General features: G+C 39.6%; 1 protein-coding gene across 5 annotated transcripts in view; it reads right to left on the bottom strand.

The window, feature by feature from the left end:
• LOC134793111 (Ca(2+)/calmodulin-responsive adenylate cyclase-like) overlaps positions 1–18,812 on the bottom strand; it is a 163,956-nt gene that overhangs the window by 119,444 nt on the left and 25,700 nt on the right. For all 5 annotated transcript variants that reach the window (XM_063764636.1, XM_063764638.1, XM_063764640.1 and 2 more), the window contains exons 2-3: positions 9,141–9,410; positions 7,889–8,221 (exon numbers count right to left, since the gene is read on the bottom strand). In XM_063764636.1, the coding sequence (XP_063620706.1) occupies positions 7,889–8,221; positions 9,141–9,356 (549 nt within the window). In that variant the 5' untranslated portion in view covers positions 9,357–9,410. The remainder of the gene's footprint in view (positions 1–7,888; positions 8,222–9,140; positions 9,411–18,812) is intronic.

Below are 18,812 nucleotides of genomic sequence, written 5' to 3'. Positions count from 1 at the left end.
TAAATAAATCGAGGGGGCATTTAAAATTCCTCATTAAACTAATACTATTCTAACGGTAAAACTTCCGTCCCATATACTTTTTGCACTAAGGACCGAATTATTCGACATCTAAATGGCGCATATTAATATAAAGTCTTTACTTATCACCATTTTACTTAGTACCGTTTTTGTGAAGTAAACACACAACAAAACCACTCACAACAGTTGATGGAAACTTGATAGCAAATTTCGTAGTAAAGGAACTATGAATTCTACAATAGTATAAAAAAGCACTATAATACAATTTTAAATACTACTATAGTATAAAACAAGCACTATAATGGAATCTCAAATGCCACTATAGTATAAATTAACACTATAATGGCGTTACTGACAACAAATTAGCACAAAAGTGATCATCACATCACTTTTATAGACCTAAAACGTCACGACTGACACTGCTACAGGTCTACTATATTACTGAATGGCACATAAGATGCGCCATTTCGGCTTTATACAATCTTCTTTGGTCTTTTATAGGACCTTAGGTGGTATTTGGGAAACGTTCTATCGACTACTATAGAACCACAAATTGTTACTTGGGCAACTAATAGGAACAAATTGACTTTTGCAATTTCCATTTAGTAGGAAATACAACTTCTATATTTGTAATTTGAAGTATGCTAGAGTAATTTCAGAAATTTGGTTTTGTTATTCCGAGAGGTGCTTTAGCAATATCGGAGGTGATGACGTCATGGGTGAAAACTAACCGTTTTGTAATTCTAAGCGTGCTTTAGCAATATCGGAGACGATGACGTCATAGGTTTTACTAAACTGTACTGCGATTCCAAGCTAGCTGTTGTTATTCTAGAGATAATGACGTCACAGGCAAAAACTAAACTGTTTGCAATTCCTCCGCCCCTAGCAAACGGGCGCCGCGAGAGCATGTCGCGCGCGTGGTAGCTACCCGTCTCTATTTCTGTCTGTATGAATAAAAAAGCATTTGGTAGTATATCTCTGTACTAAAGAGGCACTATAAAAGCCTGTCGAGATATTCTACCCATTCCTTTCTTATTCATACAGTCAGAAAGAGACTAGTAGTTATTACGCGCGCAACATGCTCTCGCGGCGCACCTGTGCTAGGGAGGTTGGAATTGCAAACAGTTTAGATTTACCTTTGATGTCATTATCACTAGAATAACAACAGCTAGCTCGAAGTTGCAGAACAATATATTCCTGTAGACCCCAACTACACAGTAGGTCGCGGGTTAATATGTCCATGGCCCACAATATATCCTAAATTTATTATTTAACTTAAGTATGTTTTAAACAAAGAAGACACGAGACACGCCCGCCCGACATCCGACACAATACTAACTCTAACCAAATGAACGTAGCAAGTAGCTGTGTTGGTATTACAAAACTCGTTTAGTGATTGGTACAACAATGAACATAAACACAACAAGTCTATCTACTAAATACCAGTAAACTTAGTAATGTCGCTATAGTAACAACTGAATTGTTATTTTAAATGGGGTAATGTTATTCCCGCGAACTCGTTTTTTAGATATTACAAAACTATGTAAGTGAGACATTTACTAAAATCATAACTTGAAATCACAGATGCTTTTTTCCAAAAATCACAAACTTTACTAGTAAAAATCGGAGAATTTTAGTAGTAATAAAAATGGATTGTAACAAATACTGAACTTTGTTTAATGCTCCATTTACTAAAGTCTGTTTGCTGAAATTAGATTTAGTATTACTGAGCTGTTTGTAGAAATAAATAAATTTTACAGAAATAGTGAAACTTGTTGTCGCCGTGAGATGACAGCACTTGGTGACGTCGATTGACGTCACATCCGAACGAGCAGAGTGGGGCCGACGGGGTTCTCACGCCACCAAGTTGCAGTGGAAGGGAGAAGACCGGCGCGCCACACTTTTGTACTTGACTTCGAGCGAGAATGTTGTCTTGATTATTATTGTACTTTGTTGGATCAAATTAATTATATTGATTATTTATTGCGACCCTTGGCTTTCATTTTATATCAGAAGTGCTCGAACCGCGCCATGGCGCCAAAAAGAAAAAGTAAAGAAATAAGTCGTAGAAGTAGAAGTAAAAATAAAAATTCTCATAAAAAGCGTAGATATAAAGACAGTTCGACCTCGGAGTCAGGCACGTCTCGAAGCAGTTCGTCGTCATCATCAAGTAGCAGCAGCTCGGGAGACAGCAGGCGACGGCGGCGGAAAAACAAGCGAAGTCGTAAGCGCTCCGAGACCGTGAGTCAGAATGCATTATTATCCTCGGTGATTCCTGAGTTTGATCCTTTGATTGATGATATATCTATGTGGCTCAATGTTGTGGATGCTAATGCTCGGGCTTTCGGATGGTCAGATAAAGTAATTAAATATCAGGCGTTACAAAAGTTACGAAATACTGCGAAAACATGGTATGATTCGTTACAAAAAAATCGTACGTGTTGGACTTCTTGGGACTGGAAAGATTGGCGCAATGAAATGTTAGACACTTTCCAAATAAATCGAAATATGCATACGTTGTTATCGGATTTAATGAGTGCTAAACCCACCGAAGGGCAGTCCTTGTACGAGTTCTACTTCCAACAAAAAAGTAAGATTGATCGGTTGCGGCTATCATTTAAAGAGAAAGATGTGATTTCAATCATAGTAGGGACTATTGGCGATAAAAATATTTGTACAGCGGCTGAAGCTGGTAATTTCCAATATTGTGATGAATTAGCTTCATTTTTACATGGCAAAATATATTCGACGGTAGAAACGAAATTGTTAAATAAAAATAATGCAATCAATGTTCCGTCTAAACAGCAAACTTCTCGGTCTAACAATAGTGGGTCTGTTTTTAGAAAAACAGACCAAGCCAGTAATCAGGGCTCGTTTAGTAACGAGCATTCGCAAACCAAAATTACTTGTTTTTCTTGTGGTGAAGTGGGGCACAAAAAGATTGATTGTAATCAAAAAGACTCCTTGAAATGTAACTTTTGTCAGAAAACGGGACATTTAGAAGCGGCATGTAGATCTAAACCGAAAACAAAGACCGAAAAGTCTGCTGAAGTGAAGTTTATTAGTACATCTAACACTAAAGAAAAATTTTACAAAGAGGTGTATTTAAACGATTGTAAACATCAAGCTTTTATTGATATGGGTAGCGCATGCTCGTTAATGGAATCAAATTTAGTTGCTAAGTTGAATTTAGTTCCGCGGCGGTTAGACGGACCGGTTACGCTCACCGGGTATAAAAAAGAGATATGCAGTGAGGTGACGGAAGTGGTATCAGTGATGCTCAAATTGGATAAGGTCCAGTTAGAGGTAGATTTTTATGTTATAAATGAGCTATCTGGATGTGACACGCTAATAGGTAGAAATTTTACTGAAAATGAAAATATTATGTACACTCGAGTGGGTAATACATTGATGTTCCAACCAATAACAAAAGAACAAATTTGTTTGATTGAAACATCGATGTTCAAAGCCGATAATGCTGAGCATATTGAAATTCTAAATGATCTTTTTACAAAATATCCGAAATGTGTAGCAAATGACTTATCCAATTTGGGGAAAACATCATGCGTTGAGCTTGATATTGAAGTTACCACGAATAAGCCCGTGTGTCAGCGACCATATCGTATGTCGGAATCGGAAAAGAAAGCTACACGGGAAATAGTTGACGATTTATTGAAAAATAATATTATACGCGAGAGCAATTCACCGTACGCGAGCCCGGTTTTATTAGTTGATAAACCTAATGGTCAAAAACGATTGTGTGTCGACTATAGACAATTAAATAAGATAACTGTAAAGGAAAAATATCCGATGCCAATTGTAGAAGATTTGATAGATCGAATGCGCGGTTGTAAATATTTCACGTCCTTAGATTTGAAGTCTGGATATTATCAAATTAAAATTAAAGATGATTCTATTCCTAAATTTGCATTCATTACATGTGATTCAAAATATGAATTTTTAAGGATGCCGTTCGGGGTTTGTAATGGGCCTGCAGTTTTTCAGAGGTTGATGGACACGGTATTGGGTAAACTTAGATTTGGACGGGTTATATGTTTCATGGACGATTTATTAATAGCGACGGAGACACTAGAGGAAAACATACAATGTCTGGAGTCCGTTTTGAGTATTTTACAAGATAATGGATTAACAATTAATTTAGAAAAATGCAATTTTTTTCAAAACAAGATAAACTTTCTTGGTTATGATATTTCGGGCGAAGGAGTCCGACCAGGCACAAAAAAATTGTCAGCAATCAAAGATTACCCAATACCAGAAAACGTGCATCAAGTTAGGCAATTTCTAGGGTTAGTAAATTTTTTTCGAAAATTTGTAAAAAACTGTGCAGTTTTATGTAGTCCTTTGACGAAACTGTTGAAAAAGGGTATCACATGGGAATGGGGCGATGAGCAAAATAAAGCTGTAAACACATTGAAACATGAACTATTAACAAACGCGCTGCTTACTATATTTGACCCCAAATTACCGATTATTTTATATACAGACGCGTCACGTGATGGGATCGGATGTATTGTGGTACAGGTTACTAAAGATGGTGAAAAACCAATTTATTTCTATAGTCGACAGACAACGGACGAAGAAAAAAAATACCACTCGTTTGAACTCGAGTTTTTAGCCATTGTTGTGAGTTTAAAGAAATTTAGGCATTATTTGTTGGGAAATCAATTTAAAATCGTGACTGATTGCAATGCGGTAAGGTATACTATTATGAAACAAGAAATAAATTCTCGCATAGGTAGGTGGGTGTTACAAACACAGGAATTTAATTTTGATATTGTGCATAGGCCGGGGAATCAAATGCAACACGTAGACGCGTTAAGCAGAAATCCAGTCGGTAACTTCGCAGCCCCTGTTAATGAAAGTGTGATGGCAATTAATGTGTTGGAGTCTGATTGGCTATTATCAGTACAGTTGCAAGACCCTAGTATATGTTCAATTAAAGATATTTTAGCGTCAGGCGAGGCCGAGTCGCATAAGCAAATTTTTAACTGCTATGAATTGCTAGGGAATAAAGTGTATCGTAGAACTGAGTATGGTAGGAGATGGGTAGTACCCAAACAATGTATATGGCAGGTAATAAGGGCTAATCACGATGATATAGGGCACTTTGCTGTGGATAAGACGATTGAACGCATAAAGAGCAAATATTGGTTCTCTCATATGAAGAAAATTGTAACGAAGTATGTAAATAATTGCGTAAATTGTATATATGGTAAAAATGTTCACGGGAAAAAGGCTGGTAAATTGTATCCGATACCTAAATATGCTAGGCCTTTCCATACGTTACATATAGACCACTTGGGGCCCTTTGTTAAAACAACACAAAAGAATACCTACTTATTAGTTATTGTTGATTCGTTTACCAAGTTTGTATTTATAGCCCCGGTACATAACACTAAAAGTAAATGTGTCATAAACGAATTAAAGAAGATTTTTAAAGTATTTGGAAACCCCAAGAGAATTATATGTGACGCTGGAAGTGCGTTTACCTCCAAGTTGTTTCGTGATTTTTGTATTGAGGGTAAGATTAGGCAACATGTCATAGCTACAGCGATGCCACGTTCGAATGGACAGGTCGAAAGGTACAATCTTACAATTTTGGAGGCTTTGCGGAGTAAAGGAGCAGATACCGATAACAATAAATGGGACACTCATGTTACTGATATCCAACAAGGTATCAATTCCACAATTAATAAGTCTACCGCCGCTGTCCCAAGTGAGGTATTTTTTGGATATCGATTGCAAACTGATTCCGACAACCTTGTTGACGATATTGAGCAAGCAGTAGATGTAACGGCCTTAAGAAAGAAAGTAGATGAAAACATAAAAATTGCTGCAGAAAAACAAAAACAATTATTTGACGCGAAAAGAAAAGAAGCCCGAGTATATGCCGTAGGAGAGCTAGTTGTTATTAAGATACCTAGTCAAAGCAATGACGGACAGAGTACGAAATTACTTCCTATTTACAAGGGACCATTCCAAGTTGTAGAGGTACTAGGTCACGACCGGTACAAAGTGGCAGACATGCGAGGCGCTGAGAGGACCGCAAGGCGATACGAGGGCGTCACGTGTGCAGAGAATATGAAGCCCTGGGTTCGTATCGCTGACGCACAGGTCGACGAGGGCACCCCGGATGTGTAAACCGGATGTTGTCAGGTATGCTTTGTATCAATCATTAAAATGGTAATCAAAACAAATAACATGTTTTTTGAAATAATTTTTATTACATGAAATATAGTTTACAATTATTGGACATCATTACATATTGCAGTAATTATTCTATGGATTATCTAATTATAAAAACATAAATCGTGTCTAATGCATAATGCTACGAATATGTGTATGTTACAGTGAAGATTAGCATGAGATTGGCCGCTGATGGAACAATAAAGCTAATAAAAACTGTGAATACAATATCGTTCATAATGCGTACATGATAAGTGTTATTTTTAATGTGTGTACTTGAGTTTATTGACCGATGAAGGAATAATAGACTCCTGAACACACATTAGAAGAGTGAGCGTGTGGGTGTCAAAGCTAGCCGATGACGGAATAGCTAGGACACGGTGGCATACCTCACTCTTTGAAAGAGGTAAAACCTTACACGTATGAGGATGATGAAGACTAATTTGTTATTTTCTTCGCAGCATATGCATCAGACTTGAACGCATTCGGGACGTAATGCGTACGTAGGAGGGCCGGATGTTGTCGCCGTGAGATGACAGCACTTGGTGACGTCGATTGACGTCACATCCGAACGAGCAGAGTGGGGCCGACGGGGTTCTCACGCCACCAAGTTGCAGTGGAAGGGAGAAGACCGGCGCGCCACACTTTTGTACTTGACTTCGAGCGAGAATGTTGTCTTGATTATTATTGTACTTTGTTGGATCAAATTAATTATATTGATTATTTATTGCGACCCTTGGCTTTCATTTTATAAACTTCCATGATTACTACTAAAACTTCATTTTTTCCCCCAGTACAGAACTGTTTATTAATTCCTGGTGGTGATTTTTCTCTCAGTATATTTTATCAAAATAAAAATGTTGCTACTGCCAAAATATTTATTATTGTGTCTAATAATTATACTATAGTTGGTCAAACCAAATTGTCAGTAAATAAGAACAAACAAAACTATACTCATCCTTATTTTTTGGGTGCTAGTACTAGTGTAAGACAAATATAGTATGATTCTCTCTGTCTGTTTGAAATGAGACAGTCCTTTGACAAACTATACTTGTATTTAATATTAAAATGTATAAAACAAACATAAATATTTGTTAATAAATTAATATACCTAAATGACAATGAATGTTTATTAAAATATTATCATTACATTCATTCATTCAGTTTCACTTTTTTTAAGGCGCGTATACATTACGGCCGTTTCAGACACATCCCAATTTAAGATCGGTTTGTCTATGGTTTTAGATTTTTTTCCAATCAAAATGTAAACGCCGCCAATTTCAGTCATGCGGAAGCTAATATGAGAGCTTTTAACTGAATAATATGGCATATATGGCTGGTAGCCGTTGCTCGAAGTAAAAATTAAAAAAAAATTACTTTCCACCCTAGGGTGGAAAATGCAATTTTCCACCCGGTTATCAGCCTATGAAAGGTGAACTTTCCGCACAGGAGATGAAAAATATTATTAATGTTTACACATTTATGGCGTTAGTCATAAACGCGTTACTGGCCTGAATTAGCTATGAAACTTTTGTTATCTGTCATTTCGACTTATGTAAGAAAGGGATAAAACATAATGTAACTATATCAGACCCGTAAAGTTTTATGAATAAGGGAGTTAATCCGCAACTTTACCTAACCCAAATTAATTTGGATTAATTACCTGTTGCCAGATATGGTAGGGGAAGCGGTGGGCCACGAGCGCCGCCGCAACAGTATGGACCGTCGGCAGGAGGATACCAAAGGCTGCGGCCACGGGGGCGCCGACGGGCAGCAGGGCGTAGGCGGCGAAGACGGCCCAGACGACGTGCGCGGCGCCCTCGGCGGCGGCGCCGGGGCTCCAGGCGGGCAGCGTGGCCGCCAGCGCCGCGCCGCCGCCGGCCAGGGCCAGCCAGCAGGCGCGCGGCAGCCGGCGCTCCGGCGCGGTCCCGCCCGCGCGCCCGCACCACCACGCCAGCCCGCCGCAGAGCATCGCGTGCGCGCTCAGCACGCCCACCTGCAATTACAATACTTGAAATACGTCCAAACGTGCTCGCGGCCTGCCGTAATTACTAGCCCAAAACTCTACATGGGAATTCGCTCAACTTATCATAATGTACAATCGATCACGCATAAACTAAGGTACTACTTAAAGTACTTCTAATTACTTGAACTTACCCGCAGGAAATGTGTTCTCTTTTAGTTACTAGTATTACCTAAATATAAAATGGCAAAGTTCAATCCCACCCTGACGACATACAATAGTATTAGGTAGGTAGTATATAACTAAGTATCTGCGGTACCTATTGCACTTTGCCTTTGTGACTCGTAAATTCCTCTAGTCTGGAATCTGTACTAAGGTGTAGTGACGTACTAACGAACTTGGTTCAATAGATATGTATGTAGATAGTTGCGAAATGTCATATAAAACTGGAAACTGGATAGGTAGTAACAATGCGGTCGTATCGCAGCGGCATTCTCAAAAGGGTAATACGATATCTTGGAAGCTCGTAAAGTTACCACTTAATAGCACGCTCCATTATAACCTAAAGGCATTCACATTACATACTTAATACGTAATTAAGTGCAGTACCTATTAGAAATGTTACGATCTAGCACCAACCACATTCGACGGATTACAGTAATCAGGTAAAAACTACCTAAATGAAATTTCTCATACAATAAAACTTTGTGAACGTTTCGACGGTGACAGACGATTTGGTTCAACCGGACCATAATGCCACAAGAAAAATAAAGCCGAAGGAGCCGCATTTGTAGCTTGTGTTACTCGTCATGAAAGCACGCGTACAGCTGTACGGCGTAGGAGCTCCTCCAGCTCGGAGAACTTGTAGCGACGCCAGTTATGTTTGTTAACCATGACTGTGTGATAACAGAATATTATACTATGTTATATACTGAATATTATACTGCGTTACCTGCGGCGCTCGGCGCCAGCCGCGCGTGGCGTCGACGGCGGCGAGCGCGGCCGCGAGCGCCGCCCACAGCGCCAGCGCCGAGCCGACCGAGCCGCGCTGCAGCTTGCACGCGTAGCGCGCGTACAGCTCCTCGAGCTCGGCGGACTCGAAGCGCCGCCGCGCCACCAGCCGCGCCAGCGGCCCGCGCGCCGACATCGCCTTCACCGCGTGGTCCATGCTAGCCACGCTGCCGCCTCACCTCGCCACCACTAACACCCCGCGTCGCTTCATCTGTAAAAAAAAAACAACTTTTAACATAAAGGTACCAAGACCCTCACTGCATTAACATATTCGGCAATCGGGTGAAAATTAAAAACATAGGATTAGCATTCGTTAAGGGCTGGACCAGAACTAGTTGTATGTATGTATTACCAATATACGACATTTATCACCCACCAGGATCGGAACGAGTGATGAAATCAAGATTGTTACAATATGATCTGATGACACGGTGGAAAAATTCTTTAGTATCAACGGAAAGAAAAGTACGAACAAAAAGGGATTGTTTCCAAATATTTTAGCATATTTATTCTCTTTGAATACTTATGTAAGACAGCAAACTACGCAGTTTGGACCTTCACCTAATAATTATTCAACCGAGTACTAAATACCTAGTAACTTTTCAGGGCTTCGTAAATGAACACAAACAACAAAAGACAACCACAAAACTGTTTATGAGTCTCATCATCAGTAAGCAGCTTACTGTCCTACCGAATAACAATCAATAATGACAATAATAAGTACCCGAGTGCTCCTGGAGAGTTCTGTTACCCGCAAGGAGGGTGGGTGGGACAGGATTCTCTGCCTCTGGCTTGCCTTAGCCGGCCGGCCAGAGTGGAGTCGTTAGAGCTATAAGCTCCAGGGGTGGAAGTGAAATATGCATAAGACGCGAGTTGGCACAGTGGCTGTTAACAGCGACTGGGTAGAAAGCGGCGCACACCTCTCGACACCCCTGAGCCGCTCACACCGGTGTTGCCCTTAAGCCATCCTAGATGTCGCTTTTTGTGGGGGCCCATCTTGTGAGGGCGAGTCACCGTCTGCCGGAAATAAAATTGCATACCGTTTTATTAGGCAGGCGTCCGGTTTTTTACCCCATAGCTCAGTTCTTAGTCCATCGCTTTCACCCAATAACCTAGTTCATTTTAGATTCCATCAACTCTCAATAGTCCTTACACCCTGGCGGGTGCTGCCTCTGCGTGCGTCCCATGACACGGGCAAGGGCAGCCTCCGCTCGGTGTACCCCTTACATTTCATTAAAGTGTCAAAAGGGTCTCTACGTGTTGGCTTCGGCTCCGCGCACGCCTCCCAAAGGTCCGGAACACCATTGTTCCGTGATGGGAAAGACAATAATAAATAAAATGACAAAAGCCAAGGTAATAGAATAAATATATATTATATAGCTAAAAACTGAACCCTACCCATGAAATTGTAAAAATGTATTTATACGCAAAACAGTATAAATAAATAGATAGGTACCGTACACACAAGTTCAATACGAATGAACACGTACGTATAGTATTGTATAGTATACACAATTACACAGTATTTAACAAAACCGGACAAGTGCGAGTCGGACTCGCCCACCGAGGGTTCCGTACTTTTTAGTATTTGTTGTTATAGCGGCAACAGAAATACATCATCTGTGAAAATTTCAACCTAGCTATCACGGTTCATGAGATACAGCCTGGTGACAGACGGACGGACGGACGGACAGCGGAGTCTTAGTAATAGGGTCCCGTTTTTACCCTTTGGGTACGGAACCCTAAAAAGTTTGCTTCTTAAATTTAATCAGCTGTACCTACTTTTACCTAGTAAATATATCGTCATTGATTTTCTCTCAACGACGAAATCTTTGAATAATTTAGATAAGCGCAGTGTAAGTATATGCAAATTTGAAATACACTCCCAAAACAGCGATACTTCAGCGATTCGCCGACTACTCGGTGCAAAATTCTCGTATTTCTCTCTATTTAAACCATTGATAAGGGGTCATCCATTAATTACGTCACACGAATTTCTAGGTTTTTTGACCCCTCCCCCCCTCCTTTTCACACTTGGTCACTTTTGGCAAACCCCTCCCCCCTAGTGTGACGTCACATTTCTTCAACGAAATCGGCAATTATTTATTTAATATTTTATCAAAATATTTTTGACAATAGAAATATTAGTAATTTTATAACCCAACACTGATTAAGAAATAAAATTAAACTAATTAAAACGATTATCGTTTCAAGAACTTGTTATTTAACTGTAAGCGAATAAAATAATTTAAATAAATTTTCGGTTACTGATGAAGTTAAAAGTGACGTCACAAAGTTTGTGACTCCCCCCTCCCCCTTGTCACAATATGTCACATTTTCTTGACCCCCTCCCTGCCCCTAAACGTGTGATGTAATTAATGGATGACCCCTAAAATAGGTTGGTTGCACCGACATTTTCAACTGGCACGAAACTTTTCAAATTATCGACCAACTTTTACCGAGCCCTGTCAAAGTTGCACAACCCAATTCACAATTATTGAATCAGCCATTTATAGGAAAAAACAAGATCGATCTATCCACATTGCCGTAAAAACTCATATCATGTTACAGCAATCTAATTGGTTTCGCGAAAACACTTTCACGTTACTCACATACATAATACACATAAATACGTCGTCAATTGACTGGCAAAAATACCTATATGCAAAATAAGCTGTCAGTTTAATTATCTGTGGTGTGAAATTATGTTCTGGAAAGTATAAAATTTAATATTATTTGTAGAGTGACACTGAATATATTTATCCAGAAGACGCAATAAAAGACGGGGAATGACGAAGCAAATGTGATGCTAAGCATGGAAAATGTGCCAAATATTTTGATGATACGATCAAGTGAGTCCAGTGAAGGGTTATTTTGGCTTGTACAACCCGTTATGATTGTTAATTTTGGAAGGTCATATGTATAAAACCATGTAGGTATCTTGATAAAAGAAACACCAGTGCGCAAATTATTCACTTGCATAATAAATCATATTTATGCTTAAATAATACTGTACAGTGAGTTTGTTTTATATAAATGTAACCTGTTTAAGCCAAACACGAACGTAAAAAACCTCCAACAAAATACTACCTTACATGAGACGCAAACTCGCAACTTTTCGTCGTTTCCCTTGAAAATTGTTTTAACGAGATTCCTCGGTATCGTTTTGTATCATGCAACCCGCGAATCGAACAATCGGGCACCGTCATAAAACCGTTACCGCGTTACCTTAATACGTACTCAGCACAACATGACTCATCCAAGTTGTACTCACTGTGATATTACTTCATTATTTTTTGCGTTCACTTTTAAATATTAAAGGCGAGTAAGTCGGTACCTACTTTGTTTTTTCTGCCCTTTTATCCGAAGACGCCTAATAGGCGGTACCGTAAACGGTAAAGTGCTTTTGTAATAAACCTCTAGAAGTGTTCTCGGCTCGATTACACTCAAATGCTCACTTCGTGATACCATTCTCATTAAATGTCTAATCAGCTGGAAGACCAGTGCCGTGATTTCAAAGAGTCGAAGTAACTGTGCGTGATCAAGGAGCCCTCTATACTGGACTGCCCCAGTTTTCGACTCGCCCGTGGTCGGTAAGCTATTGCAATGACGCCCCAGGTCTCTATAATAGCATTAATTACTGTTAAAGACGAAAGAATCGTTAACTTTTTGTTTGAACCAAACAACAGGCTTTTGATCGTTAGAATTGAATTAAAGTTAATGGTTTCGGATCTCTCGAATATTTTTTAATTGGTTTCAGGTAAAGGTTTAACCTAAGCCAATTAAAATCTGGAAATCGATAGATAAGGAACGATACCGTCAGAGAGGAGACTATCGTTTGAAGTGCCGTCTATATCTCGGATATAGTAAAATAATAAATATTGAAATCACAGGAAATATATAGAGCGTAAATGAACTGAAACAGTCAATATTATTTCGGTATAATTTCGCGTTATTGTTTAGTAATCTTAGTATAAACGCCAAATATTGGTGTAACAGCAGAATGCCGTCGCAAATGAAAACAGTGACGTCACGTACGTTATTACTGTTATTAGTTATTAAATAAAGTATACGAGAACTTATATACAGCAATGTGTATTGTGCATGTGTTGGGTGAGGACAGTTAGGTACACATTACTTTCTGTTGCGTAAGGTTGGAACCCGATATAGAAACCACACACTTTGTAGTTTAAAATCGTTTACCATAGCAATACTCGTATATTTAGACCAAAATAAATGTTATACTTACATGGATATACCTACTGCACTGCCAGCGACTTCAACCACGTAGTTGTCTAATATAATATTACGCTTACTTAACCTAAAGGAGTTCCACGGATTCCCATATAGTTTATAGGTTTATAGGAGGTACCCTATGGAGTAAGGCATAAGGAATCGGCCATACATAAACACAATTAAAGTGTTTGTAAAATTCCCGGTACTATAGAGTAGATAATGAAATATTATATATGTAATAGATGTACCTACTTGCCAGCTGGCTGAGCTGGCCCAGTTATATTAACATGACATATTTCGCTCAGCAGAAGCCATTGAAACAGATCCATAATGCCAATTAAACAGAACAATTAAACCTCGTTCTGTCCTAAACTGTGTCTGAACCCCGATTCAAACTTACCACGTCTCGGTAATTACTCAAGCCTGACAGACACAACATTGTTACATAGTTAGAGAACAAATGAAACACCATATTATTAAGATACAATATTCGGCATCCGCCCAGATCTGTAATTGATTGAGAGGTTAATCGGATTGCCATCAACATGGGGCACGGATACCCAAATAGAAGAAAAAGACTAGGCAAATAAATGAGTTCTCGTTGGTTGGATGATTTGCGAAATTGTCGGGGGAGGGGGGTCACGGTCGGTGGGTGAATGACCCCGGCACAGCAGACGCGGCCGCGGTAAGCGTCGCGGCGTGGCCTGCTGTTGTGACCATCACTTCCATGTACGCCTCGAGCAAACCAATATAGGCCTCCGGAATGGACCTCGTTGCCTGATTTAAAATTCAATAAATAATTAAATAAGCATGAGCTTAACAACCTTAATGCTTTTATTTAAACGAAGAATACATTTGGCTTGTTTTATTTTTTTCATCGTGCTCAGTCGATTCTGTTTTTGTGAGTCTAAATGAGACCTATAGGTACTGCATTAAAGTAATAATAAAGTCAGTAATATGAGAGTTAAAGTCGGACGCACCCAAAAACCTCGTAATTTATACAAAACGACCACGAATGAATGTATATGTAGAAAAAAAAATAAACAAAGATTCTTAAAATTGGCAATGCGTATTTTTTAGTCTATTATCTTTTTCCCGTACCCGAATAGTAACAATCAGAACCTATTTATTACTTAACTTCCGTCCGTATATATGTTGCAGTCAAAAGTGTGAACTGGTCAAAAGAACTTTTATCCGACAAAAACAGGCAAAACTGCTTTTGACTGAGCATGTTGGTCAAAAGTAGTTTTACCTGAAAATCATACCTATTTCTGGCAGCAGTTTCGTTTTTAGGGCGTAGCAAAAAAAAAATAACTCTAACCTACCTATCTCTGGGAACAGTTTCGTTTTTTGGGCGTAGCAAAAAAAAATAACCCTAACCTACCTATTTCTGGGAGTACTTTTGACTGATAGTAACAGCCACAATTACTATTAACCAATGATTTTCAGGTAAAACTACTCTTGACCAACATGCTCAGTCAAAAGCAGTTTTGCCTGTTTTTGTCGGTTAAAAGTTCTTTTGACCAGTTCACACTTTTGACTGCAACATATATACTACGTTTGTTCACCTGTCTATCTGTCAGCGGGCTACTTAAAAAACATTACAGGAAAATTTTACTTTAACCGTTATTGTTTATTTTTTATTTTCTATAAGTACATAAACGCAGAATCTAGTAGTTCTGCCCGCGATTACGTCTGCGTGGAATGATGATTATTGATTAGGTATGCTTGATAAAAATTAACATATGTAATAACTTCGCCGGGCCTCAAACTTAAGGGGCCCACTGATAATATACCAGTTCGCCGGACGATATCAGCCTGTCAGTTAAACGAAAAATTTGACAGCTCCGAACAACTGACAGGCTGATATCGTCCGGCGAACTGGTAATCTGTGGGCCCCTTTACCGTACCAAATTACACCTTAATCAGTTCAGAGGTAACAGACACACAGGTACTTTAACGCAGTCGGGATTATACGGCAACAACCCTATAATATGTATACTGGTCCACCCGAGTCCAACGCTCGCGACGAGATATTGACATCACCCCATTCCTATGAATTTTACTGAATGGAAGGCAGACAGCAGACAAACACTGCGATTTCGATTTCGAGTTTCGAATCACACGGGATAACGGGCCAAGTTGAAATTGCTCCGTAGCCACTGTCAAAGGCTAGCCTTTGTGATTGCAAAAGCGCTTTATATCTCCCCGTAGTGAACTATCCTACATTACGTTGTGGAAACTATTTTTTGTTATTGGTGATAACTATTGAAATGTACTAATATGTAAAAAACCGGGCAAGTGCGAGTCGGACTCGCGCACGAAGGGTTCCGTACCATAATGCAAAAAAAAAAAACAAAAATAAAGCAAAAAAAAACGGTCACCCATCCAAATACTGACCACTCCCGACGTTGCTTAACTTTGGTCAAAAATCACGTTTGTTGTATGGGAGCCCCATTTAAATCTTTATTTTATTCTGTTTTTAGTATTTGTTGTTATAGCGGCAACAGAAATACATCATCTGTGAAAATTTCAACTGTCTAGCTATCACGGTTCGTGAGATACAGCCTGGTGACAGACGGACGGACGGACGGACGGACGGACGGACGGACGGACGGACGGACGGACGGACGGACGGACGGACGGACGGACAGCGAAGTCTTAGTAATAGGGTCCCGTTTTACCCTTTGGGTACGGAACCCTAAAAAGGATGTAAAGAGATAAGATATGTGTTGGTTTATCGTTGAAAAATCACAGATAAATGTCATGCCAACAATATACAATACTTCCCATACATATTTTGTAGATGTTTTTAAATAGCAACAGGTTTTAATGCAATACCGTTGTCCGTTATTACTATTTAGTAAGTAAATATCGGTACTCTTATTTGTATTAATTTAGCCACTTTGACCAGTAAAAGTAAATAAAACGACCGGTGACCGGTTCGATGCAGTTGCGGTTGCAGTTAATCTGCACTACATTGAAGCGCAATGAATATAGGTCAGTTTGTATGAAATTTTCCAAACAGTTTAATACGCGTTCAACCTATTAATCGTGAGTATATCAAGAAAACTAAGTATCGAAACTAAGTTTGATTAGATTTGTACAAGTTAGGTTCATATTTACTTAGAAAACTGAGTATGTGTGTCGTATGTATTGCAATGTTTTGTAAACTTTGTACCGTAAAATGGGGTGAGTAGGGTCAAAACTGAAATTCAAACCTCGATAACATTTCTATTTTTACATATGAAAACTGAATGGTGTATATGTCGTAGTCAGATCGTATAATCCGCCGTATTACATTACGGCTAGCCGTTTTCAAAAACGGGCGTTTTGAAATGCGGCGGTTCGACGATTAGCCGGATTGTCATTGCGATACGTTCTTCAATAAGGCGGCCTACGTTTAGCCGCATCGTACTACTATTTTAGATTGTAGAGTGACCAGTTCTTTCGGTCGCCTACGTAACCGGAGTTTGACAATGTTTGCAATTTAATTTATTTTTACCATTGTCCCACGTCCCACCGCACTACATGTGTTTCTTTTCTAAAACATTTCCTCCACAACTTCGGGGGCAAGCGGGGCTCCTATTTCTGGGCCGTTTGCCCCTCGGGCATCTGAAGCTACCTAACGAACCTAACCTACTTACCTACCTACGCTTTTTTCCCCAAAGTGTAATGTTTTCACGGACGTCTCACTAAATCAATAGGTAGGTAGGGTAGGTTCGTTAGGTAGCTTCAGATGCCCGAAGGGCAAACCGCTCAGAAATAGCGGGGCTCCGTCTAGTTAAGTTGCGAAGGAAATGTTTTTTGTAAAGAAACAGTCCCACGAACTTCAGATTTGATGGACACCCCAGCGTTTGTCAGGCAGCGCCACGAGTGTTAAAAATGGGAACTAAAAACTGTCAAAGCGGCGGCTAATGACTCGCTGTATTACATTACGGCTAGCCGTGTTGAAGAACGTATGGCGCCGAATACATTCCGGCGGATTCTCATTCAGCCGCATTCAATCCGGCTAATCGTTAAACCGCCGCATTTCAAAACGCCCCTGTTTTTGAAAACGGCTAGCCGTAATGTAATACGTCGGATTATACGATCCGACTGCGACATATATAATAAGTGTTCCGGACGTTTGTATTTTAGTTTTTATTTTATTTTGGGTACCATTTGGGTTCCATTTCATAACTTTGACGATAAAGAGGAAAACCCACCTCACCCCGTAGTGCCTCGTATTTGGGGTGAGAGGGGTTTTCATACAAGGTGATTTTGGAAGATTGTTGGATCGTTTTTTAGGGTTCCGTACCCAAAGGGTAAAACGGGACCCTATTACTAAGACTTCGCTGTCCGTCCGTCCGTCCGTCCGTCCGTCCGTCTGTCACCAGGCTGTATCTCACGAACCGTGATAGCTAGACAGTTGAAATTTTCACAGATGATGTATTTCTGTTGCCGCTATAACAACAAATACTAAAAACAGAATAAAATAAAGATTTAAATGGGGCTCCCATACAACAAAACGTGATTTTTGACCAAAGTTAAGCAACGTCGGGAGTGGTCAGTATTTGGATGGGTGACCGTTTTTTTTTTTTTGCTTTTTTTTTGTTTTTTTTTTTTGCATTATGGTACGGAACCATTCGTGCGCGAGTCCGACTCGCACTTGCCCGGTTTTTTTGAGTTTTTTTTTTTTATTATGCGTATTACTATAGCTCCATTTTAAATTGGAATACATTATTTTTGTAGCATTAGCCTTAAAATCCCTTATCACCCCCCTCTCAAACCTTCTCTCCCCATTCATAACCCACCTCTCCCCGCGAAACCTACTCACCCCGTTTTACGGTAATTCCTAAAATTCCTCCAGTACAAGTAATTCATGCAATTTTCAACAAGCAATAATAGGTAACTAATAGTAGCAATAACCGCACCTGCCGGAACACAGCTGATCGCAGCCAATAAATGTATCATGCCTTAGCATGGATTTTAAATTTTAATTTAGAATCTACATTTAATCTAACCTTTATTTAAATATAGCTTAGGTAGGTACCCAAACTAACGTATTATGGTCCCAATAATAGTGGCAATAGTTTCCACTGCCATCTTCAACCTTAATTCCAAGCAATAGTGGTGACAAACGGGCTGCCAATTAGGCTGTCAAATACTTGGTCTATCTGACATGCAAAATCATGTACGTAAATAGGTGTCAATAAATATTTCGAGCGAGTATCTCGGCAGCGCGCTGTCCGGCTAATCGGTATGGTTATCGCATTAGTGGCACAATAGCACGCAATAATGGACGAGCCAAGCGTAATGAGCGCATTGTGCGACAAGCGATCGCCAATACAAATTGTTTGCTATGCTGTAATCAGTAATCAATGTCATATCACTC

Source organism: Cydia splendana, chromosome 8 (assembly GCF_910591565.1).
Source record: "Cydia splendana chromosome 8, ilCydSple1.2, whole genome shotgun sequence".
NCBI lineage: Eukaryota > Metazoa > Arthropoda > Insecta > Lepidoptera > Tortricidae > Cydia > Cydia splendana.
Note: the sequence above shows the minus strand (reverse complement) of the source record. Positions and strands in the feature narration are given on the sequence as shown.